This window comes from Aethina tumida, chromosome 5, assembly GCF_024364675.1.
Source record: "Aethina tumida isolate Nest 87 chromosome 5, icAetTumi1.1, whole genome shotgun sequence".
NCBI lineage: Eukaryota > Metazoa > Arthropoda > Insecta > Coleoptera > Nitidulidae > Aethina > Aethina tumida.
In genome coordinates this window covers 14,575,674-14,602,729 of record NC_065439.1, presented here as the reverse complement: position 1 = coordinate 14,602,729, position 27,056 = coordinate 14,575,674, and the positions used below count along the sequence as shown (strand labels likewise).

General features: G+C 29.4%; 1 protein-coding gene across 1 annotated transcript in view; it reads left to right on the top strand.

Annotated features, from left to right (window-relative positions):
- LOC109600500 (muscle segmentation homeobox) overlaps positions 1–5,698 on the top strand; it is a 41,619-nt gene extending 35,921 nt beyond the window's left edge. The window contains exons 2-3 of the mRNA XM_020016659.2: positions 537–724; positions 4,076–5,698. Of these exons, the coding sequence (XP_019872218.1) occupies positions 537–724; positions 4,076–4,345 (458 nt within the window). The 3' untranslated portion in view covers positions 4,346–5,698. The remainder of the gene's footprint in view (positions 1–536; positions 725–4,075) is intronic.
- The last annotated feature ends 21,358 nt before the right edge of the window (positions 5,699–27,056 follow it).

The following is a 27,056-nucleotide window of genomic DNA, read 5'->3' as shown; positions in this document are numbered from 1 at the left end:
TATTCGAAAAGCAATAAATCATAAAATTAATTATACCATAGTAATTACTGAATTAATTATCGATATCTGATTATTGCCACAATGATTTATATCTTATTAATCAAAGACGAACACCACCAAAACAATAAACTTGTTCTTTATAATTAATTAATGCGTGTTCCTCACCAGAATACAAAATATCACCGTACGATAAAAAAACTCCCGGCAATTAAGCGTCTAAAATTAACCAATTTAATGATCTTCCGCCTGGCCAATAAAAAACCGTCAGCCACCGTTTTATGAATGCAACCTCCTCACAACCGAGTGCAAAATATAAAACAAATGTGCCAAGTCGTACGGTTCATAACGGACTAATTGCCCTCATATTGCAATATCCTGTTCGTGAAGACGACGAAACAAATTAAAAAAAAATAAAAAAAATAAAAAAATCCCTCAGCCATTATGAGAATGTCACAATTTATGTCGCACATTGCCAGTTGTGTGCCCGTTCCACCATCGGCGACTCGTCAGACGATTGATTGACGGTTTGATTGCAGTGGACGCCAACGGGGACCCGCCCAAAATCAAGTGCAACCTGAGGAAGCACAAGCCGAACAGGAAGCCGCGGACGCCGTTCACGACGCAACAGCTCCTGGCGCTGGAGAAGAAGTTCCGGGACAAACAGTACTTGAGCATCGCCGAAAGGGCCGAGTTCTCCAGTTCGTTACGACTGACCGAGACGCAGGTGAGGATTAATCGTTTCACTTTTTGAACACTTGAAGTCTTTCTCCTTGGTTTCGTTCCCAGATAAAGTTCACAAACAAATTGGCCGCCGTCGTTATCTGAATCTTTCGAAATATTTTATTTAACAAAACACTTATCCGATGTGAAGACTAAGCGCACTTCCTCTTCACCACTTTATGAATATTTCTTTATCTGACGCACTAATTACGGCGCTAATTAGGTAAATTCGTTAATTACCGCATACTCTCATCTTCCCTTCGTCCATTTCCTTGAGGATCGAACCGCCGGGAATGGCTTAATAACGTCGGAAAAAAAATGCGAACATCGGCTTAATTGAAACGGCGTTTTTTTTGCGTCAGGGAATTTTCTATATACATGTTAATTATCTTTAAAAGTCGTTAATGCTGCCAGTAATTAGCGTCCGCGATTTGTTTGTAGATAATTTTAATTAAAGGTGACATAATTTTGTTGAGTTGTCATTAACAATGGGAATAATTAATAATTAAGGAATCGGCGATAAAATTCAAAGTGGCAATGATTACCATATTCAAATTATCTTTGTTTGATAGTTAATTGACTGGCTCGTCTGGTGACGGCGGGTCTACTAAATTATGAAAGTCTCAGTTTAAGTATGCACTGTAATAACTACGCAACTAAATCTCAATTTAGGGAGAAGACATCTCCATCAACTACTTGTTAAAAGAAACTTGTAAATTTTGCCAAAATACCAATTATTTTTGCAGCAATACTTGGAAAAACAGGGACCTCTCGTTTTGTGTGTTAATAACTACATAAACAAATAAAATAAATCTTTTTTTAGGATGAAAGTATCTATAAAATACTTTGTAACTTACCTGATAGAATTTGCCCATCTACCAATTAAATGTACAAAGCAAATTAATTAAAATCAATGATATCTTGTTTTTCTTGTTTTAAATCTCTACTTAAGTAATGTAAAAACTACTTAACTAAGTCTCTATTAAGGAAAAAATTACTTTGTAAAGAAGCTAAAAGAATTGGCCAAAATTCCAATTAGTTGTACAAGATATATTAGCAAAATAAACAACAATATTTTGCTTCATTTGTTTTATATCTCTAATTAAGTATGTGATAACCACATAACTAAATTTCTGTTTAGAAAGAAAACATCCAGAGACTGTTTTTTAAAGAAGCTAATAGAATTTACCAATATTTCAATTAGTTCTACAAATAACATTAGCAAAATAAATAATGATACTTTGTTTTTCTTGTCCTACGTCTCTATTTAATAACTACACATCTGAATCTGCTAAATCTCATTTTAGGAATTTAGTATCTATAAAAACTTTTTAAATAACCTGGTAGAATTTGCCCATATACCAATTAACTGCACAAATCTCATGGTTTTCTTGTTTTTAATCTCTACTTAAAAATGTAAAAACTACTAAACTGTCTCTACTAAGGAAGAAACGAGTATCTATAAAATACTTTTTAACTAACCTGATATATTTTGCCCATATACCAATTAACTGTGCAAGGAAAATTTGTTAAAATTAGTGATCTCTTGTTTTTCTTGTTTTGAATCTCTACTTAAATAATGTAAGAACTACTTAACTAAGTCTCTATTAAAGAAGAAAACATTCATAAATTACTTTTTAAAGAAGTTAAAAGAATTTGCCAAAATCCCAATTAGTTGTACAAGATATATTAGCAAAATCAATAACAATATTTTGCTTACTTTGTTTTATATCTTTAATTAAGTATGTAATAACCACATAACTAAATTTCTATTTAGGAAGAAAACATACAGAGACTATTTTTTGAAGATACTGATAGAATTTACCAAAATTTCAATTAGTCATGCAAATAATATTAGTAAAATAAACAATGATACCTTGCTTTTCTTGTTTTACATCTCTAATTAATAACTACATAACTGAATCTGCTAAATCTCTTTTTAGAAAAAAAGTATCTATAAAGTACTTTTTAAATAACCCGATAGAATTTGGCCATATACCAATTAACTGCACAAGGAAAATTAGTTAAAATTAGTGATCTTATGATTTTCTTGTTTTTAATCTCTACTTAAGAATGTAAAAACTACTCAACTGTGTCTATTAAGGAAGAAAACAGTATCTATAAAATACTTTTTAACTAACCTGATATAATTTGCCTCTACACGAATTAACTGTACAAGGAAAATTAGTTAGAAGTAGTGATCCCTTGTTTTTCTTGTTTTAAATCTCTACTTAAGTAATGTAAAAACTACTTAACTAAGTCTCTATTAAAGAAGTAAACATTCATAAATTACTTTTTAAAGAAGCTAAAAAAATTTGCCAAAATCCCAATTAGTTTTACAAGATATATTAGCAAAATAAACAACAATATTTTGTTTACTTTGTTTTATGTCTCTAATTAAGTATGTAATAACCACATAACTAAATTTCTATTTAGGAAGAAAACATCCAGAGACTATTTTTTAAAAATATTGATAAAATTTACCAAACTTCAATTAGTTGTGCAAATAATATTAGCAAAATTAACAATGATACTCTGCTTTTCTTGCTATACATCTCTATTTAATAACTACACAACTGAATCTGCTAAATATCTTTTTGGAAAAAAAGTATCTATAAAATACTTTTTAACTAACATGATAGAATTTGCCCATACAACAATTAACAGAACAAGAAAAATTAGTTAAAATTAGTGATCTCTTGTTTTTGTTGTGATAAATCTCTACTAAAGAATGTAAAAAGTACTCAATTAAGTCTCTATTAAGGAAGAAAACATTCAAAATTTACTTTTTAAAGAAGTTAAAAGAATTTGCCAAAATCCCAATTAGTTCTATAAGACATATTATCAACATAAACAACAATATTTTGCTTCCTTTGTTTTATATCTCTAATTAAGTATGTAATAACCACATAACTAAATTTCTATTTAGGAAGAAAACATCCAGAGACTATTTTTTAAAGATACTGATAGAATTTACTAAAATTTCAATTAGTTCTGCAAATAATACTAGCAAATTAAACTATGGTACCTTATTTTTCTTGTTTTACGTCTCTATTTAATAACTATACATCTGAATCTGCCAAATATTTTTTAGGAAGAAAGTATTCAGTAACTCTTTTTAAATAACCAAAATTCCAATTTATTCTACAAAAAAATTACTAAGCATCTGATATCTTGTTTACTTATTTCATGTTTTTATTTAAAGTGCTGTAGTAACTACTCAATTAAGTCCCTATTAAGGAAAAAAACATCCATAAATTACTTTTTAAGAAGATAATTTTATAGAATTTGCCAAAATCCCAATTAAAATAGTTCTTGTATGCAATATTAGCTAAAATAACTTCTTGTTTTCCAGGTGAAGATCTGGTTCCAGAACAGACGGGCGAAGGCGAAACGACTGCAGGAGGCCGAGCTGGAGAAGCTGAAAATGGCCTCGCTGTCGCGCCATCCCCACGCCCTCTACCCCCATCCGGCCCTGCAGGGCTACTTCCCGCCCGGTGCGCATCCCCTGGCTTCGATCCTGGGCGCCAGACCGCCCATGCCGTTGGGGCTGATGCCGCAGCCGCCGCCCCACATCGCCTCCCCGCAAGGTGAACTGCGATCGCCCAGTCCGCGGATGTCCTAATGTTTTCCCTCGGGCATCGACGACCGGCTGCAATATTATGGGCGAGTGTCCGTACTTATAAATAATGAATTGTGATGATGTTTGTATAAAAAGGTAGATACATTAATTATTATTTATTTATGAATCTTATTAATTTTAAGGGATCAGTGTAACTAATGAATAGGTTAGTTGTTATTTTTTAAAAAAATATATATGTCTGATCTCATGTTATTTTTTCACGTGCCAAATTTAGTAAAATAGTTCACATTTTTGAATAAGTCACAAACATGTCCGTGAGCGACATGAATAATGGTTAAAGTTTAAGATTAGAATTGACCCCTCGAATCTTTGCTCCCATAATAATTAATAATTCCATCGGTTAATTTACGCGTAATTTCCATTGATTTTATTTGTGTTAAACGTTGCCCGGAGTGAATATTTTCGTTTTCGTTGGCCACCAATTTTAATAGCAATTTTATGGTTATTAGTTGGCAGTTTAGTGGAGATTTATTAAATCTTATTTATAGAAAATATCAAACGGCGGACTGAGAATTATGTTGGGCACATGTGTCATGTAATTATGTCCCATTCTGTTTTTTCGTTTTGGCAAATGTAATTCAGCGCTTATAAATGACAGCCACCTATTAAGCCTGCCAAACGAAAAAGAACAAAATCATCATTCTCCTCTACAAACTCAATTATAAATTTTATTTATACCTCATAAAGTGTCTTCTGTGGAGAAATTTAATTAATGAGTTGTTTTATTTGTTCGCCAACGCCAGAGACGGACTCGGACTCGGACCCCGATCCACTATCGTATCCAATTAATACGAAATTAGTAAATGTTATGTTATTTTCACTTCGCGTACAAATTTAGCAATGAACTCATCGTTCCACAACAAATAAGAAATTAATTTAAAATCATTTAATAGGTTTGGTTAAATTAATTAAAATTATCGTTTTGCTGTGGCAATAAATTATTATGGGTTATCGGAGTTTCATACGCCGGGTCGCACCAAAATCAAATTATTATCGAGGTCTATAAATTAACCATTTAATTTTTCGGGGTCACTCCACGACAATTCGAAAACATTTTAGGCCGGATAGTACAAAAAATTAAATCAATTATTCAGTGGAACCATCCCCGATGCATTTAATTCTCTCCCCCCTCCCCCAGTGTTTTTTGTAAATATTTTGTACAGATGTTTGTATATAACTGTAAAAAAAATCGATGTAAATTATTTAGATGTAACTTTATTATTTATGTAATATACGAAATGCACAAAGTATGTGAAATCTTTTCTAAATAGATATTCAGTTTTGTTAGTTCTATAAGTATTACTAGAACGAGTTCAATAAAGAATATTACCGAAATTTTTTTTGTCTCATTGACTCTCCGCCATAGATAACATAATATTAGCTATACATACGAAAAAATATAATAGGTAAGTACAAAATTAATAACTAATATATTGCATACATTTAATTGTAATTAAATTTACTTCCTATTTATTTTACATAGAAAAAAATCGACCACTTTTATTGGCTCCCCCAGCACAATGACAGAAAATAAAGCACATAAAACCAATGGTCAAATTTCGTTAAAATTTGGTACTCTACTTATTATTATTATTATATTATTGCATAATATTAAATACACACAACCATTTGGAAAAAAACAAAACTATAGACGAAATCATTAAAACAAATTTTATATAGAGAAAACAACAAAAATGTGAATTTCTCATAAAATAAATTTTAGATTAAATTAGATTTCAAGAAAAAATAATAGGTTTTTACTAATCTAATGATCAGACCATGCCTAGCAGCAACACAAGAACGAATTCAACATACCATGCTTTCTATTAATTTATTAATGTCATTTCCCCAGTCTTCTAAAGCTCTTCGTATAAGGTGTTCTCAATTGTCAGGGATGTTTTGACGTGCTCTTCTTTTAACGTTATCCCGTAAGTGCTCAATGAGATTGAGATCCGGTGAACAAGCAGGCCACTCTCTGCAACTCTTCTGGTATGTGCATTATCCTGAATCCATAGGAAAGAATCCCCGAAAGCATCTCTCCACAGACTTACAACAGGTTGTAACACTATATCCACATATCTTTGACCGGTTAGAGATTGTATAATGGGAATCAAATATGTCTTATCACCTATCATAACAGTGAAACTGACACAGCAGGAACAAATCTTACCACGCAATTACATTTTTTATCAAAGAAACATTCACTTTTTATTCACGATTAGTTTTTTCTATGAAAAATAATTCTTTCTTGTAAATGCAAAGTGATTCCATATCTTTGGTTGTGTTTTATTGTGAGTATCATTTTTTAAACTAATAATACGTAGTAGTTCCACGATAATTGAGGCACTGATTGATTCGCCTTGGCATTGATATTATTATATGAGGTGATCAATTTCGACCTGTCACTTCCACTTGCCGTTAAAGGGCCGCCAAAGTTTGTGAAGATAGTACTGAATTTTATTTGTTTAGTCGGTATTAAGTCCTGCGATCTTGCTGGTCATGATAAAAATTTACATCCAAATATTGGGAACACTCCAAAGTAACCTTAAACCATAACTTCAGGAATTCTATGTACAGACCCCTCAACATAGAGACTTGTTACTGAAGACAATTTCATTCCTTTCTAGATTCCATTCAGGACCTTATTCAGTCCATACTTCCCAAGAATACCAACAGAGGTTCGACTTCGGATCATTCTATTTGTAATTTCTAAAAACAAATATCCTACCTCTTTTGGGCCAAAAATTTGTTCTCTATCAAACTATGTATTTGAATCAATATTTTATCAAAAAAACATTCATTTTTTATTCAGGATTACTTTTTTCAACCACAAAGCTAATTCTTTCTTATGAATACTGGGATGTCAAAATATAAGTTTATACGAAATTATAGCTGGGTATCTCGATTTCCAAGATATTCACCTAATTTTCACTAAGATGACTGGACTAATAACTAATGATGATGAGACACTGATTGACTCGCCTTGGAATTGATATTATTATATGAGGTGATCAATTTCAACCTGTCACCTCTACTTGACGTTAAAAGGCCGCCAAAGTTTGTAATTATAGGACTGAATTTGGAAGAATGCTGTCTATGATGTCCCATATTTGTTTAGTCGATGTTAAGTCCTGCGATCTTGCTAGTCATTACGCTCAACATAGTGACTTATTACTGAAGACCATTTCATTCCTTTCTGGATTCCATTCAAGATCTTTCGTCCATACTACCCAAGAATATCAACAGTGATTAGACTTTGGATGTCCTGCTTCTTTTGAGTCAATAATAATGTATACAAGAGCTCTTAATCTTAAAACGTCCTGAAATATTTTTGTGGAGAAATTCTTTGAAGCTTATCTCATACAATTATTATTATTATGTCTCATACATTATTCCAATTTAACCCCACGACTTCCTTTAGAAAGAAAAGGGCATTTTATTCGTCTTCCAGAATGTAAATTGGACTCATGTAATCTTTTTCTTACAGTATTCCGACTAACGACTACATGTGCTTGTTGTAACTCCATTAGTAACTGTAAGAAAAGGTTGTCTTCGACTACATAATGTCTAAAAGAGATTGCTGTTGTATAGCATCTATGACTTGGATGCTGTTCATCTGGATTATTCGTTTCTTTAAAGCGCTTCCATAGTCGACTAATGACATTTTGGGACACACTAAACCTCTCAGCTACCTCAATTTGCGTTGGCACTTTGAAACTGTCCCACTACTTCACTTATTTCCTTCAAAATTTCATGATATAATTTTTATTCATTATTATAATGAGGTGTCAAAATATAACCAATAACTTTGTACAAAAGTATAAATTAATAAAACATGTAGGTACATTTCATACACATCATGAAATTTAACCGGAAAAATCATCTTGAATTTAATAAAACCACATCCGAAAACATAATTTTTGGGGAAACACATAAATTACAACTCGCCGCTGCGCTTTAATCCGACGACATTCTGTGCCGGGAGCCGCAACAAATCACCGGCCCATCAACACTTAAATTAAAATATTTGCCCGCACAACAATTAATATTATTATTTATACGGTCGTAAAAGGCCCAGCGCCAAAATTTCCCCGAAACCGGGCAATAAAATGGAATCCGTGCGGTCCGGGTGCGCCGCACGGCTCCAATTACCGACCCATTCAACGTCCCGAGATAAGTCAAACGATCGGCGTGGCCAGCTGTATATTATTGAATTATTGTTATCTGGAAGTTAACACTTGCCTCCCCGTATTTTGTTTTTCGGCCGGCTCGAGCCGTGATTTACCGTTTACGTGAGTGTATGTGTGTGTTTTTCCTCCACCATGGAGGGAGGGGAATTATTTGGGAAAGTTCGGCGACGGTTTCGTGTTCGGGTCGAGCAAATCATCCGAATTAGTCGAAAGTTTCGTTTGGAAGTCCGTGTGCGATCCTGAAATACTTTCGGTTTGATTGTGGTTCCCGATCTTAAAATACGATTTAAATGGTCTCTACACGGGAGTTATTTCCTGCACACTTTCAAACCACTTCGCTATAATTTTCCGTTGCTGGTTTCAGTAAATTTGGATGCAATCCAGCGTGACTATTAATCAACTCATTCAACAAACAAATGATTCACTCGATTTAACAAAATGATTGTGTGCACATGAAAACTATTTTAGCATTTTCAAATTAACCACGATAAAAATTTGTTGAGAATAACTTAGTTCAATAATCGGTTACTCGACTAACAATTAATTTTAATAATCTAGTGATAAGTCGACTGAAATCAATGAGTGGTCAATCAAATCTTGTTATTTGAAAACACTGAAAAATAGGCTTGTGATTAATCTAATCACAAGTTAAAATGTTAAAGGATGGTGACTGTCGTCTGAACTAGTGTCGAAAATCCTTTCAATCGACTGATCTGTTAATATATTTAAAGTATATTACAAGTAACTTATGCGATCAATTTCAAGAATCAATTGATTAGTCAGTTTTAATACATCAGCACATAGTCTAATTATTCAGGTTATTACAAAAACCGACTAATAGGTTATTTGTTAATCAACTAATCCCAGTACTATGTAAAATATTAAAGGATGATGGATTAAGTTTATTATTTATGACTTATTTCAATAACCGACTACTCGACTAATTTGAATATTATTATTTTTTAATTCACTAATCCCATTACTCTTCAAAATGTTAAAGGATGATAATTTAAGTTTATTATTTTTGACTTATTTCAATAATCGACTAGTCGACTGATTTGAATATTTGTCTGATCAGTCGACTGAAATCAATTGGATACTTTTACGACTAATTTCAACAGTTAATAGATTAGTCGGTTTTTATACATCAGTTGCTTAATCAGTCGTTAGCTGTAAGTCACAAGTCAGATTATTTACTAACATAGGTTTTCGTAAATCGACTAAGAGGTTATTTTTTAATCGACTAATCCCATTACTTTTTAAAATAATAAAAGATGATGATTTAAGTTTATTATTTTTGACTTATTTCAATAACCGACTACTCGACTGATTTAAATACTTGACTGATCAGTCGATTGAAATAAATTAGATACTCGTCACTGGTCAATATGTTTAATATATATTATAAATTACTTTTAAAACCGATTTCAACAGTCAATAGATTAATCGGTTTTTATACATCAGTTGTTTAATCAGTCGTTAGCTGTAAGTCACAAATCAGGTTATTTACTAACATCGACTAATAGATTTTAGAAATGTCACTTCTATCAATTGCTTGGTGAGACGTTAGTCGTTAATCATATTACATAACCTAATTATTCAGGTTTTCTCAAAAATCGACTAAAAGGTTATTTTTACTCGACTAATCCCTTTACTCTTTAAAATATTAAAGAATGATGGTTTAAGTTTATTATTTTTGACTTATTTCAATAACCGACTATTCGACTGATTTAAATACTTCACTGATCAATCGATTGAAATAAATTGGAAACTCGTCACTGGTCAATCAATATGTTTAATATATATTATAAGTTACTTTTATGACCAATTTCAACAGTCAATAGATTAGTCGGTTTTTGTACATCAGTTGTTTAATCAACCGTTAGTTTTAAGTCACAAGTCAGATTATTTACTAACATCGACTAATAGGTTTTAGAAGTGTCACTTCTATCAATTTCTTGGTGAGTCCTTGGTCGTTAATCATATCACATAACCTAATTATTCAGGTTTTCTCAAAAATCGACTAACAGGTTATTTTTTAATCGACTAATCCCATTACTCTTTAAAATATTGAAGAATGATGGTTTAACTTTATTATTTTTGATTTATTTCAATAACCGACTACTCGACTGATTTGAATACTTGACTGATCAGTCGATTGAAATAAATTGGATACTCATCACTGATCAATATGTTTAATATATATTATAAAATACTTTTACGACCGATTTCAACAGTTAATAGATTAGTCGGTTTTTATACATCAATTACTTAATCAGCCGTTAGCTGTAAGTCACAAGTCAGGTTATTTACTAACATCGACTAATAGGTTTTAGAAGTGTCACTTCTATCAATTTCTTGGTAAGTCCTTGGTCGTTAATCATATCACATAACCTAATTATTCAGGTTTTCTCAAAAATCGACTAATAGGTTATATTTTAATCGACGAATCTCATTACTCTTTAAAATATTAAAGGATGATGGTTGAAGTTTATTATTTTTGACTTATTTCAATAACCGACTACTCGACTGATTTAAATACTTCACTGATCAATCGATTGAAATAAATTGGAAACTCGTCACTGGTCAATCAATATGTTTAATATATAAGTTACTTTTACGAGTAATTTCAACAGTCAAAAGATTAGTCAGTTTTCTTACATCAGTGGTTTAATCAGTCGTTAGCTGTAAGTCACAAGTCAGGTCATTAGTCATATCATATAACCTAATTATTCAGGTTTTCTTAAAAATGGACTAATAGGTTATTCTATATTATATATTAAAGGGTGATAATTTAACTTTATTATTTTTGACTTATTTCAATAACCGACTACTTGACTGATTTGAATATTTGACTAATCAGTCGAGTGAAATCAATTGGATAGTCGTCACTGGTCAATATGTTTAATGTATATTATAAATTACTTTTACGACCGACTTCAATATTTATACATCAGTTGCTTGATTAGTCATTAACTGTAAGAAAAAAGTCAGATTATTTAGTAACATCGACTAATAGAAAGTTATACAAGTCACTTCTATCAATTACTTGTGGAAACATTCCTCGATAATAATAACACATAACCTAATTATTCAGGTTATTTCAAAAACCGAATTATAGGTTATTTGTTAATCGACCACTCCCATCATTATTTCAATTGTTAAAAGATGACGGTTTATGTTTAGTTATTTTTTGACTTATTTCGATAACCGACTACTCACGGATTTGAATACTTGACTGATCAGTTGATTGAGATCAATTGGATAATCATCACTGGTCAATATGTTTAATGTATATTATAAACTACTTCAAAAATCGGCTAAAAGGTTATTTTTAAATCGACTAATCCCATTACTCGGTCACTTCTATCGATTGTTTGATGAGTCGTTAGTCGTTAATCATATCACATAACCTAATTATTCAGGTTATTTAAAAAATCGACTAATAGGTTAATCGACTAATCCCATCATTATTATATTATAAAAGTTGATGGTTTAAGTTTAGTTATTTTTGACTTATTTCGAAAACGGACTCGACTAACAACGAATTTGATTACTTCACTAATCAATCAACTTAAAACCGATTGCATGCTCGTTACTGCTCAATACTCCTCGGATAAATTTTAAAACAGCGACTGATAGGTTTCCATACGAATGATTTCTACCAATTACATAATTAGTCATCACTTGTTAGTCGTATAGCGTAACCTAATTTTTCAGTTACACATTTTAAAATCGTCTAATAGATTATTTATTAGTCGCCTAATTGCATCACTAGTTAAATGCACAATCTCTTTATGACAAAATGAGATTAAATTCAATTCAACAAAATTATTTTAAGTTAAAAATACAAATTCATCGTGCGATCATAAATAATATTATTGTATTGAAATGAACAAATTCATCATATTCCAATATCCATCGCTAATCTCGTACGATTTCAATTACTGATGTTTAATAACACAATGTTGATAATGATTGATGTATTGAAATGGGCGCATATTGATAAATTAATTAATATTATTATCCATAATATTTATCCAAGAACTATTTAATAGTCAATTATTGAATTGTTTGTATAGGACATGGATATTCAATACTCTGTTCGCGTTCAATAGGGCTTTCACTAATACTTCATGCCACTAACGACAGCATCCCATCTAATCATTCCGATTGTGTTCGTGCAGTGGCGTCACAAAATATTCGTCATCAATCATAACTATTTTAGTGGTTTTAAAAATGTTAACGTCACATTTAAATTGATACTATTACAAAAAAAAGTACTCAAAATCACAAAAAAAAAGAATGATTTAATACGGTGACTTACGTGATGAAATGGCAAGTTTCGTTGAGCTTTGTGTTACGCCAGTGGTGCTTAATAATAGTATCACCGCGGTTAAATATTAATTTCTCTTTGATTTGACAGGAGGCTTTCATTTCATAAATGTTTTGATTACACACAATATATATCTTGTTAAGTTATATATGGAACGTTGGAAATATTTTCACTACAACCGCCGCATTATATGTTAATTTAGCCATAATGTCTTTCTATTTGTAATTTATCTCCGTGTTTAGCATTTTTTTTATTTCGTAGTTTCGTGAATATCATTAGGCGTAATTGTTGCAATAGATCTCTTAATTTAAACATCATTGTTGATTGTGCTGCAACAACGGCCGTTATTGTGGGGTGAAATGGAAAAGGACAAGTGGACTAATTAATATATTTTGAAAGTTTCTCATTTCCTAAAGAAATATTTGAGATGAATTTGACTATTGATATTTAACTTATGTTAAAATGTGCCTCCTTAAATAAATGCAAACCGGGCCTTTTATCCATTTTTATTAATATACTTAAAATAAAACACTTTTTTAAAATTATATAATAAAATATTTGGAGATAATTTTATACCTAATTATTTAAAGATAAATTCAAAATTTCCCATTTCTTAGAAAAATATTTCACATATTCTTGTTTATTGTTATTTAATAACTAAAATTAACATCCGAGTTTTTGTTAATTGTTTATTTATATATAAAGTAAATATTTTATCATCGCAGAAAATCTTATATTAAATTATATGCAAATAAATTAAACGTTTCTTAATTTCTGAGAGAAATATTTCTCAGAAAAGTTTTCTTATTTAAAATTTTTAAACACTAAATCTGAGTTTTTGACTATTTTTTATTAACATTTTCACTATATTAAGAGTATTCATTTAATTGTTATAGGCAAATGTTACGTTAAATTATTTGGAAATAAATTAAATGTTTCTCATTTTGTGAAGAAATATTTCACTTAAAATCTTTATTCTTATTTAAATATATTTAAATATTAAATCTGTGTTTTCGTCTATATTTATTAATGTTATCAATACATTAAAAGTATATATTTAATCGTCATAGGAAATATTATATTAAATTATTTGGAAATAAATTAAATGTTTCCTTTATCTTTATTCTTATTTATAGAACTTTAAACATTAAATCTGTGTTTTTGTCTGTTTTTATTAATATTTTAAATATGTATAAAGTATAATAATATAATGTTATATTAAATTATTTGTAAATAAATTAGAAATTTCTCATTTCTTGAATAAATATTTCACTCAAAGGTCTTTATTCTTATTCAAATATCTTTAAAAATTAAATCTGTGTTTTTATCTATTTTTTATTAATATTTTTAAATAAATATATTTATATTTAATAAAATGTACACATTTGATTGTCTTAAACATTAAATCTGTACAGTCTTATACTTAAACATTAAATCTGTATTTTTGTCTATTTTTTATTAATGTTTTAAATATATTAAAAGTACACACTTAATTGTCATAGGCAATGTTATATTAAATTATTTGAAAATAAATTAAATGTTTCTCATTTCCGAAAGAAATATTTCACTTAATATTTTAAATATATTAAAAGTACACATTTAATCACCATAGACAATGTTATATTATTTTGATTTGCATAACAATTAAACGCTTTTAATTATCTAAAATAAAATTTCATATAAATGGTTTTATTCTTATTTAAATAACTTTGAACCTTAAATCTCTGATTTATTCTTATGAATATTTTTAAAATATAAAAATTTTTAATATATAAAAATATATACTTAATCATCGTAGACAATGGTATATTAAATTAATTGCAAATAAATTATTCTTTAAAATAAAGGTCTTATTTAAACAATTATGAACATTAAATCTGTGTATTTGTTGATTTTTTATTAATATTTTTCGTCGTCATTGTCAAAATTATATTGAATTATTTGCAAATACAATAAAATAAGGTCTTTGTTCTTACCCAAATATATTTAAACACTAAAATCTATATTTTTTGCATATTTTTAATTAATATAAATAATTTAATGGTCGCATAAAATAAATTGAATTATTTGCAAATAAATTAAAATAAATAAACATTTGATAAATATTAATTAACTCAACGAAATTTATTTTTTTCAACAACAGTTTATCGATTACTGATTAAATATGTATATAAAAATACTATAAAATTGAAATTATTTTAATAACCATTTGGAACGTCAAAAGGTCCAATAAACAATGATAATATTTATTTATACCACCGATAATAGACCCATAAGTTCTTTGTAGCATCTGCGATAAAAAGGCTTGTTTGTTACTCCATCCAGCATTTAAAACCTTCTAAAATGTATGTTTATGATATTTTAATCGCATCGTTTACGTAGAAAAATAATTTATGTATTAATTGGATAGTAAAAAATTATCAGTCGTAACTTCATTTATTGGGTTATTCATAAAAGTGTGTTAACAGATTTATTAATCCGGCGCTTCCTTTTGACATTATCAACGTTTTCGTAAATGGTTTTCAGCCTCCGAACCGAACAACTGTTTCTATTTTTCAGTCTCCCATTGCCCAACATAATTAGTAGCAACATGTGAGTTTGTCAGGGCTAAGGAAAACCTAATTACCCAGACAGTTCGTGCACGCATCACTTCCAAAAATTCCGTACGATGCCAAGAGGCCGAATTCGAAAATCGAAACAGATGATTTTGTTCGTGGCAAAGGAAAAACGTCCAATTAGTCGTAATAAAAGTTTGAGCCATTCGTAATTAATTTCGGGCGACGTTCGGCCACGGATAGTTGCTAAAGTGGGAGATTTTTTCGTCGAGATTTCACAGATGAAAGCCGGCTTTTCTGCGTAATTGTTCCGAAATAGAATCGAGATTAGATCGACGTGTTATTTTCGGACGAGAAAAACGTTGTTAATGTTTGTAATAAATAATAAACGTTCTTGTTGTTGTTGTTGCTGCTGCTGGTTACAAACTAAGTTTAATGGTTTAATTAAATTTGTTGTTTGTAATTACATTTTCAATTATTGATAATTCGTGGACGCAATTAATAAATTTAATTTGAATTATCTTTCGAAAACAGATTGTAAATTTCATTAACATCGCCGTCATAATCGAATACAGGCTCATTAACATGTTCTACGTAATTGATATTTCTACATATTAAGATAAACGAAAAGCACCATCACAAAAATAGTTTGTACATCAAAGAGATACGTGTAAATATTTCACAATTCATTTAAAATAATTGATGGATGTTTAGGTCCGCTGGAAAAATATTATTTCGAACCAGCATCCAGCAATAAAATATGTAAATTAACAATGTAGTTCTAGGAACATTAAGATTTAATTAATAATTTATTATTAAAGTAAAACTTAATTTTTATTATTGATCAAAGATAGCAAAGCAACTGAACGGGAGAGTTGTGTGTGTTTTTATTAACGAATTAAAAGATCCGAGATAAATTAGCGAACATAACTTAGTATAAATAAACAATTTTTTATTGCCCGATGATTCCCATTTGAATGCCAATGATTTTATAACCACGGCGTTTGAATTTATTAGGCGCATTTCATTAATTTCGTAATAAAAATTGTTTTCCCACATTTAAGAAATTAAACTCGGTGGGTTTAATTACTGTTAAATTTATGATAATTCCAATAAGTCTCGTATAAAATGATAATTATGAGTTTTAGAGCGAGGCCTGTGCACGCACAAATTTCTAAAACTTCATATAAACTTTTCAGTTTAATTGCTTATTATAATTTTTTTCTTGGTTATTAATGGCCGGCAATCCTGGTGGCACACTAAAAATTATGTAATTCATTATATCAAATTGCTCCGTTTAAATATGAAAAATTTAATTATAACCACTGTTTTAATTGTGATTTCGCCAGATCGTACTTTATGGCGACATAAATTTGTTTTTTTTTGACATTCAAGACACAAAATGAGCCAAGAAATTTAAATTAATTGACGTAAAAATGTTCTCATTTAGGAACGACATAAATACACAGTGTTGAAGTTATTAAGTTTTTATAGTTTATTATCTTAAAAAAAGATTTACTACCTTATTATTTTTCACAATCAGAAAGCTGATTTTTACCACAATAATATAAAGGCAACATCGTTCATCGGTGACTGATTTTAAAATGCTTTCAAAAAAATTCTGTATTCAAATTTGTTAATAGAATTTGTAGCATATGTTAAAAAAATTAATTAGATATTTTCAAAAGGTTAACAATGTAAATTGGAATATTTTTCGAGATTAATTATATTAAAACATTACAAAGCAAATTCTTATCTCAATAATGGTAGACGAATAATATTGTTCATCATTTCACTAATTTTAAATACAAAGACAAACAATCCATGCTTAAACATTAAAATAGTATAAAGGTAAGTTTTTCATCATTTTCATCGTTCATCAACTGCTATTTTCAAAATCATTGGAGGCTTTTTAAAAATTAGATTTAATTTAAATTGAAATATATTTAAAATATTATTATCTTAAAATATATTTATTGCCTTATTATTTTTCAATTTTTAGAGATGACTTTGTACTACTTTGTACAAAAATTTAAAGATATTATTGTTTATCAACTTCTTAAACTAGAGAGAGGGTAAATTATATAAATGTTTCTAATGTTTTCTTATCTTAAAACATATTTACTATCTTATTAAATTGTAAAATTTCCATCAACTTTCAAATACTTTAGAGTCTTTTAAAAATTAGAGAGGATAACCAATTTAGATTGAAATATTTTTGATTATTTTGTTACTTTGTGAGATAATTATTTACTTTAAGAATGTAAAGAAAATATTGTTCATCAAAGCTAATTTTAAAATCGTTGGGTTTTTGAAAATTAGAGAGGGTAACCAACTTAAATTGAAATATTTCCTAAGTTTTATTACCTTAAAACACATTTACTACCTTATTATAGATAAATAATATATAATTATAAATAAATAAATAATAAGAAAAGTGTTTTTACTTCAAGAATATAAACATATCATTATTCATTTACTTGTTAATTTTATTGGAGGCTTTTTAAAAAACAAGAGAGACTAACCAATTTAAATTGATGTATTTATAAAGTCTTATTATCTTAAAATACATTTGGTAGCTTATTATTTTGCATTTTTCAGAGATAACTTTTTACTTCAAGATATAACATAAAGACGATGTTGTTCATCAACTTGCTAATTTTAAAATCATTAGAGATTTTTTAGAATTACAGGGGGCAACGAATTTAAATTGAAATTTCTAAATTTTTATTATCTAAAAACATATTTACTACCTTATTATTTTGCAAAATTCAAAAATGACTTTTTACTTCAAGAATATAAAGATATTATTGTTAATTTTAAAATCACTAGGGCCTCATTAAAATAACCATTTTAAATTCAAATATTTCTAAAGTTTTCTTATCTTTTATAAAATAAAAAATATGGTTTTCAAAATTTAAACATGACTTTTTACTTCAAAGATATAAAGATATTATCGTTCAACTGTTAATTTCAAAGTCATTGGAGACTTTTTAAAAATTAGAATTAAAACATATTTATTATCTTATTTTTTTTTGCAATTTTTTGAGAAATTCAAAAATATAAAGATAATATTATTCATTAACTAACTGATTTTAAAATCATTGGAAGCTTTTTAAAAATTGGAGAGGATAACTAACCAATTTAAATTGAAATATTTCTAATGTTTTATTAATTCAAAATACATTTACTATCTTATTATTTTTCGAAATTTAAAGACGACTTTTTCCTTCAAGATTATAACATTTTAAAATTGAATTGAAATTCTTTTTAAAAAACTAAAAGAAGTAACTATTTTAAATTGATATATTTCTAATGTTTTATTATCTTAAAATCCATTTATTATTTATTATCTTTCAAAATGTAAGCAATTTTTTATTTCAATAGTATTAAGGTAATATGTTTATATGGTTTTTTAAATGTTATATATAGTAACCATTTTAAATTTGAATAACTCTAGAGTTTTATTTTAAAACAGATTTACTACCATATTTTAATATTTTTCAAAGTAATAATTTAAAGATAACCTTGATCATAATTTTGCTAAACCATTGAGGGCTATTTAAAAATTAAAAGTGAGTAACCATGTTAAATTTGAATAATACTAGTTTTATTATCTTAAATCACATTAAAAGTTAATGCTTAGTTCGATAGAATAAAAATACTACAGTTCATCATTTTGCTAATTTTAAAATCATTGGAGGCTTTTAAGTAAATTCCAACGTTTAAATATGTTAATAGAATTTGATATAACTGTTAAAAAGAGTTAATTAGAGAATTAGATGAGGGTAACAATGTAAATTGGAATATTTCTCGAGTCTTTTAACACATATTTTCGCCTTTTGATGGCTGCAATTTGAATATTTACAGCCATCTTTCCAGGAATACTTATAATATAAATTACGTTTCGTTACAAGCAATAAAAATAATGAGCAGTAAATATGCCAAACCGAAACGTCTGAAGATGTTAAAAATAATGGCCTGTATTATGACATTGATTAGAGGTTTGATAACCGTTAATTAAGGAATGAGATTTTTACTAATTCAGATCGAGATAAACGCAGCAGCACAGTAGCTACTTGTGTTCGACACTGAACCGGCTACTTTTTTTTTTTGTTTCATTTTATTTTTAAAATACGAAATGCCACATTTACATACGGATCTCGAACGGCTGCCGTAACTGAATATTCAACACCGTCCGGCCAGATTTTATTAATTGATTCATAATTGAGTCCAAAAGTCTCTCACACTCTTTTAGTTCGAGTAATTTAATAATAATAGTTAAGCCATCAACCAATAATCAAAGTGCGCATGTTTCGCAAAACGTCGCCGGCAATTCATATTAATTAAGGTAAATAATTAGCGGCGCAAAACAAAGCACGAACGCAAACAGAACGGGCTAGCAACGAGCAACAATTGCAGCGCCATTAATCTTTTACCCCCGCAGGAATCGTAAAACAATGGGCTAATCAGCGGGCCAGCGCCATCTAGCAATTAAGGGGGATAATTAGTTGTTTGAGGCATCGGGTCTTAATTAAATGCGATTTTTCTCCCTCCCATCTTTTTGCATTTTTAATTGAGATATTATCGAATCGCGATCGATCCGATTGGATTTCTGCGTCGAGCCGTGGCTATTGGCCCGGCCGATCTTGTCTGTAATAAAAAGACGACGATGCGGTTTTGAAATTGAAAAATTCGTTGCCCCGCAGTTTTCATTAAATCACCACTTGCTGTTCGGCTAATTGCACGGTTAATGTACTTGTGCTAATTGGGATTAATACTTTGGCTAGGATAATATTTGCATATTAAAAAGCCCACATGGAATACTGACGCTTTTTTCCTTGTAAATTAATTAAATTGCAATTTTTAATGTGACCGGATGGTTTAATATACTGTTAAAGGCGTTTAATAAATCGAGGTTTAAGCGACTAACCGAGATTAATTTACATGTGAAACCTGCAATATTCAAAATAGTCTTCAGTCGTGTAGAGTCAGAAAATAGTTTAATTATGTAACGAACAGTGGCACAATAATTAGTGTGAAGAGTCCTAGGGACTGCCACTGTCCTCCCGATAATATATGGAGTAGAGAAACGGGAGTAATTGTGAACGGGCCCCGGGCTGTGTAACAGTTTAATTTGCACATTAACTCGCGACAGAGAAAGCCAGAGAATTAATTAATGCCATTATCGACTATCATCTGTTTTAATTGCCTCGCGGGAGCGCCATGTTGTTTTTACTAGAAATTAAAATGGCCGCCCCCCCTAAACAATGGTGTAGTCATTATATAGAGGCATAATCAGAATACAGAGATGGTAAATTGCCAGGGAGATAACGAGGCCGTTTCACACCCGACGAATTGCCGCTATTGCCGCCTGGACCATTTACTCTCTAATATTATATTTGCCTAAATGGATATGGGCGAGTTTATTTCGACGCTGCGTTATTAGATCCTGATCCTGGTGCCGCCGACGCCGCCGACTCCCGATACAGATCCTCGACTGCTCGCTTACCCTGATAATTATCACTTTCGTTTTATGGACTCTTTGTTCGAGGACTTTTCAATTTCAAACACTCTTCTAATTATATTAAATGCCTCTTGTATTGTCGGAGAATATTAGCCAGGACTTTTGAATTTATAATATATAATTTCTGCTTTTCTGCTATAAATATAAAGATGTTACTAAAAACTGTGACTTTTCAATTATTGTTATCATTTTTAATAGGGTATCAGGATTAACAAATTTCAGCTTTGTTAATCGAAACTAATTTCTTTTTTGTTGATAAATTTATATTGATTTCTTCCCAATACTATTTTTAAATGTGGAATGCCTTATTGAAGAATTATTTATAATTGGCACGTCTAATATGTGAATTGTTGAAGAATATTAATATCTTGGCTAGTATCAATACAAAATTACTACAAATAATAAATTTTTAAATATCAATAATGCCAACACCAGGATTAGCTATACTAAACTTCACTGAACTTTTTCTGAATTAATATGTTTTCTTCTTTACAACTTAATATTGAATTATTCTCAATTCTCCCCTCTTTAAATGTCCATTATATTTCTGAAGAATATTAATCAATTCTTCATTTTTTATCCTGAAGATCTTCTAATCTTCCTCCATTATGACGCAAAGATTATCAACACTTTTACGATTTTGTTACAATTACAAGATCATCCCGAATTTCTTCCAATTTCTCCCAATATTAGCTTTGAATGTCCTATGAATTCTTAAGGAATGTTAACCAATTCTTCCATAATCTCTTCTAATATCAATATAAAAAATATTATTAATTATAAATTATTATTATAAATATAAATACTTCCAATATGGTGTCAAGATTAACTAGTATAAGCTGATCTCTTCACTTTAAATGTCCACATGAATATTAATCAATTCTTCCATAATTTATTTCTTATGTCAATGTAGAAAAATTACCACAAATTTTTAATCTCTAAATATGATTTTTGCCATATAGCCCCAATATATCACAATCTGAAATAATTTTTCAACTCTACAAGGTTATATTGAATTCCTTCTAATACTTCCAAACATTAGCTTTTAATGACCAGTGAATAGTCGAAGAATGCTCACCAATTGTTACATAATTTTCCCTTCTAATGTCAAGATATAAATAGTATAAATTATAAAATTATAAATATATAAATACTTCCAATATGGTGCCAAGATTAACTGGTATAAGCTTTATTTATTTGAACCAATCTGTCTTCGTTACAACATAATACTGCATTCCTTCCAATTCTCCTCACTTTAAATGTCCATTGTATCAGTGAAGAGTGTTAATTAATTTTTCCATAATTTTTTTCTTATTTTAATGTAGAAAAATTACTACAAATTTTTAATCTTCGAATATGTTTTTCTTCCAATATGGCCCTAATATTTGCCAATCTGAAACAATTTTTCAACCCTACAAGTATATATTGAATTCCTTCCAATTCTTCCAAATATTAGCTTTTAATGTCCAGTGAGTTGTCGAAGAATGCTCGCCAATTCTTACATAATTTTTCCTTCTAATATCAATATATAAAAATAGTATGAATTATATAATTTTAAATATAAGTATTTTCAATATGCTTTATTAAGCTGAACCATTTTATCTTCGTTACAATGTAATACTGAATTCATTCCCAGTCTCCTCACTTTAAATGTCCACCGTATCAGTGAATAGTATTAACCAATTTTTCCTTAATTTTACAAATTTTTAATCTTCAAATATGATTTTTTCTAATATGGCCCCAATATTTGCCAATCTGAAATAATTTTTCAACTTTACAAGATTATATTAAATTCCTTCCAATACTTCTAAACATTAGCTTTTAATGTCCAATGAATTATCGAAGAAAGCTCACCAGTTTTAATAATTTTTCATTTTAATGTCAATATAAAAAAATAGTATAAATTATAAAATTTTAAATATAAATATTTCCAATATGGTACCAAGATTAACTGGTATAAGCTTTATTTATCTAAATCAACCTGTTTTCGTTACAACGTAATACTAAATTCCTTCCCATTCTCCTCCTTTAAATGTCCACTGTATCAGTGAAGACAGTTAATCAATTTTTCCATAATTTTTAACTTACATCAATGTAGAAAAATTATTACAAACTTTTAACCTTCAAATATGATTTTTTCCAATATGGCACCAACATTAGCCAATTTGGAATAATTTTTCAACTTTACAAGGTTATATTGAACTTCTTGCAATTCCTCTAAACATTAGCTTTTGATGTCCAGTGAATTGTCGAAGAATGCTTACCAATTTTTACATAATTTTTCCTTCTAATGTCAATATAGAAAATGGTATAAATTATAAAATTTTAAATATAAATACTTCCAATATGGCGCCAAGATTAACTGGTATAAGTTTTATTTATCTAAATCAATCTGCCTTCGTTACAACCTAATACTGAATTCTTTCTCACTCTCCTCACATAAAATGTCCACCGTGATAGTGAAGAGTATTAATTAATTCTTTAATAAATTTTTCTTCTAATATTAATAGAGAAAAATTAATAAAAATTTTAAATCTTCAAGTAAGTCTTCTTCCAATAAGCTTACATTGAATTCCTTCCAATTATTTTAAATATTAGCTTTAAATATCCAGTGTATTTTTGAACCAATTTGTGTACCAATTCTTGTATACTTTTTTTTTAATATCAATATGAAAAAATACTACAAATTATAAATTACTGAATCTAAACTAATTTGTCTTCTTTATTGAGGTTGTATTATGTATATTGAATTCTTTACACATATCTTTTGAGATTCATCTTTTTTTCTACACTCAACAAAATATGACATGACATACAAAGCATAAAAAAATTAAACATTAATTTAGTGGTCCAGGTCGTTCCCATTATATTTTTTCATAGCGTCATTTTGAATTCCTTACATTTTCTCAACATTACAATTAAAGAGCGGAATTTGGATAAATGTACCGCCACTGGTTATGCCTATAAAGTACATTTATACACAGATAGCTTAACTACGTTCGTCATGTATAATCTCTAATCGCAATGTGTATAATTATGTGTCTTTTCCCAAGCATGCATTAGCACTCATTGTCTTATTAATATACTGTTAATTATCTGGGCTAATTTACACAGATGCGTCTTTTTTAGAACAACAATATTCTAATCTAATTTAATTACAAAAGGTACTTTTGTCCGACAATTGTTTTACTAAAATGTCCAACCATAAAAACGATTAAATTAAATTACACATTGTGACAATGAACAAGTTTGTTCTCATGTAAAGACGAAATGGAAGGAGGGGGAGAAGAATTAGAAAATCATGTAATCGCAACGTCAATCTGATCAATTGTCCATACACAAAATCCTATCGTTGCCGCTTGACTAACTTTAAATTCGGCCTGGCCGGTTGTTAGCGGAGTAACACATATTAAAAGCATTATATCTGAGAATGAAGTGATTATATGAACATGCAGCGTGCTTGGGGCTGTAAATGAAAGGGCGGACCGGGCGATACGGGCGTCAAAAAGGGGCGATAAGACCAATAATTGAACGTTTGCGACCCTCACATTTGGGGTACGATCATGTTTAGATCGCACATTTAAATCAATTTTGTTTGTTGTTGCTTAACAATTGATGTTGGAATATAATCCGTCCCTTTTATTTTCACTCTTGACTGACACGTAGATAAGGATACACGTCTTTTGTTGTCTAATAATAAAATTTTATCTCACAAAAGATGCCTGTTTACAAAAGTCACAATTAATAACAATACGCGCCAACAAAATGAACCTTTGTTTTCCGCTGGATGCGAGCAGGTGATGGATATCAATTTAGTTACAGGAATCGGCGCTTTTGTTCCGCAACACGTCGATATTTGCTGATTACGAACGCGGGAAATTGTTGCCATTGTAATGTGGAAAATGAATTTTCACTCTTAGATCCATGTTCGTCACTCATACTCCAATGAGTGTCACTGGAGTTTAAAATCTTTAGAAGTTGACGAAGCGTTAGTTTTTTCTTCTAACGAAAGCAACAAGATGAAGAAGTTTCCAAAATGTATTAGTCAAACTCTCTCGAATAAGTTTCATTAATGTTTAAGATCCCAAGAAGTTGATGGCAATAGTTTTTTCATTTTCAACATTGTAACAGGCAAAATATGTTTCAAAAACAGTGAATCTGTTTGTCAATTCTCCTCCAATAAATGTCACTAGTCTTTAAAATCTTTAGAAGTTGAAGAAGCTCTAGTTTCTTCTTCTAAGGAGTGCAACAACCTGAAGAAATTTCCATAATTAATTTTAATTAAATGAACCTTTTAGTAAATTCTTCTTCACTAAGTATCATTAAAGTATAAGATCCTCAGAAGTTATTGAAGCTGTAGTTTTTTCTTCTAAACATTGCAACAGGCAAAAGATGTTCCAAAAACTTTGTGAATTTGTTTGTCAATCCTTCTCCAGTAAATGTCACTAGACTTTAAAATCTTTAGAAGTTGAAGAAGCTCTATTTTTTTCTTCTAATGAAAGCTAAAAGATGAAATTTCTAAAATTAATTTTAATTAAATAAATCTATTAGTCAATCCTTCTTCAATAAGTATCATCAAAGTTTAAGATCCTCAAGTTGTTGAAGCTATAGCTTTTCCTTCTAAACATTGTAACATGCAAAAGATATTCCCAAAAGTTTAGTGAATCCTTTTGTCAGTCTTCCTCCAATATATGTCACTAGCCTCTAAAATCTTTAGAAGTTGAAGAAGCTCTACTTTCTTCTTTTAAGGAGTGCAACAAACTGAAGAAATTTCTATAATTAATTTTAATTAAATGAACCTTTTAGTAAATTCTTCTTCAATAAGTATCATTAATGATTAAGATCCTCAGAAGTTGTTAAAGCTGTAGTTTTTTCTTCTAAACATTCCAACAGGCAAAAGATGTTTCAAACATACTGTGAATCTGTTTGTCAATCCTCCTCCAGTAAATGTCACTAGTCTTTAAAATCTTTAGAAGCTGTAAAAGCTCTAGTTATTTCTTCTAATGAAAGCAACAAGATGAAGAAATTTCCAAAATTAATTTTAATTAAATAAATCTATTAGTCAATCCTTCTTCAATAAGTATCATTAAAGTTTAAGATCCTCAGAAGTTGTTGAAGCTATAGCTTCTTCCTCTAAACATTGTAACAGGCAAAAGATGTTCCCAAAACTTTAGTGAATCTGTTTGTCAATTCTCCTCCAATAAATGTCACTAGATATTAACATCTTTAGAAATTGATGAAGCTCTAGTTTTTTTCTTCTAATGAAAAGAACAAATTGAAGAAATTTCCAAAATTAATATTAATTAGATGAACCCATCAGTCAACCCTTCTTCAATTAGTATTATTAATGTTTAATATCTTCAGAAGTTGTTGAAGCTATAATCTTTTCTTTTAAACATTGTAACAGGCACAAAATGTTTCCAGAACTTTAGTAGTCCTCCAATAAAGGTCACTAATTTTAAAATATGTAGGTGATGGAGCTCTTTATTTATTCTCTAATAAATAGTCTAAACATTCCCAATAATAATATCTTAAAGTATAAGATCCTCGAAAGTTCTTAAGGCTGTAGATTTTTCTTCTAAACATTGCACCATGCAAAATATATTTCCAAATATATTTTCTTCAATAAGTCACTAAAGTCTAAAATCTTTAGAAACTTTTCTTTTAAAGTCAGCAAAAGATTTTGAAATTAATTTTAGTCAAATGATGAATGTTCTTAAGAAAGCCAGTGCAATGAAGGAGAACAAAATAAAGTCTTAATACCATATATTAGTGAAACCAAAAATAATCCACAAACCAAGCTCGATTGTGAGTCGGTTAGAAATAAAACAGCAGTTAAACAACATGGAAAATCGAGCACAAAAGGCGAATAAACCGAACTGGAGAATAATTACCAAGAAACTGTAACAAGAAAACTCTTAATCTGCTTAAATTTAGCCCAACAAAACGGCACATGCATTTAATAAGTAATTACTTGAAGACGAAAATTACGGCGAAATTAAAGTTAGTAACCTGTTCGGGGGTAGTTTGGGCGTGTTTTCTGGGGGGCACGTCGAAGGGAGGGATGAAAGTAGCAGGAGCGGAG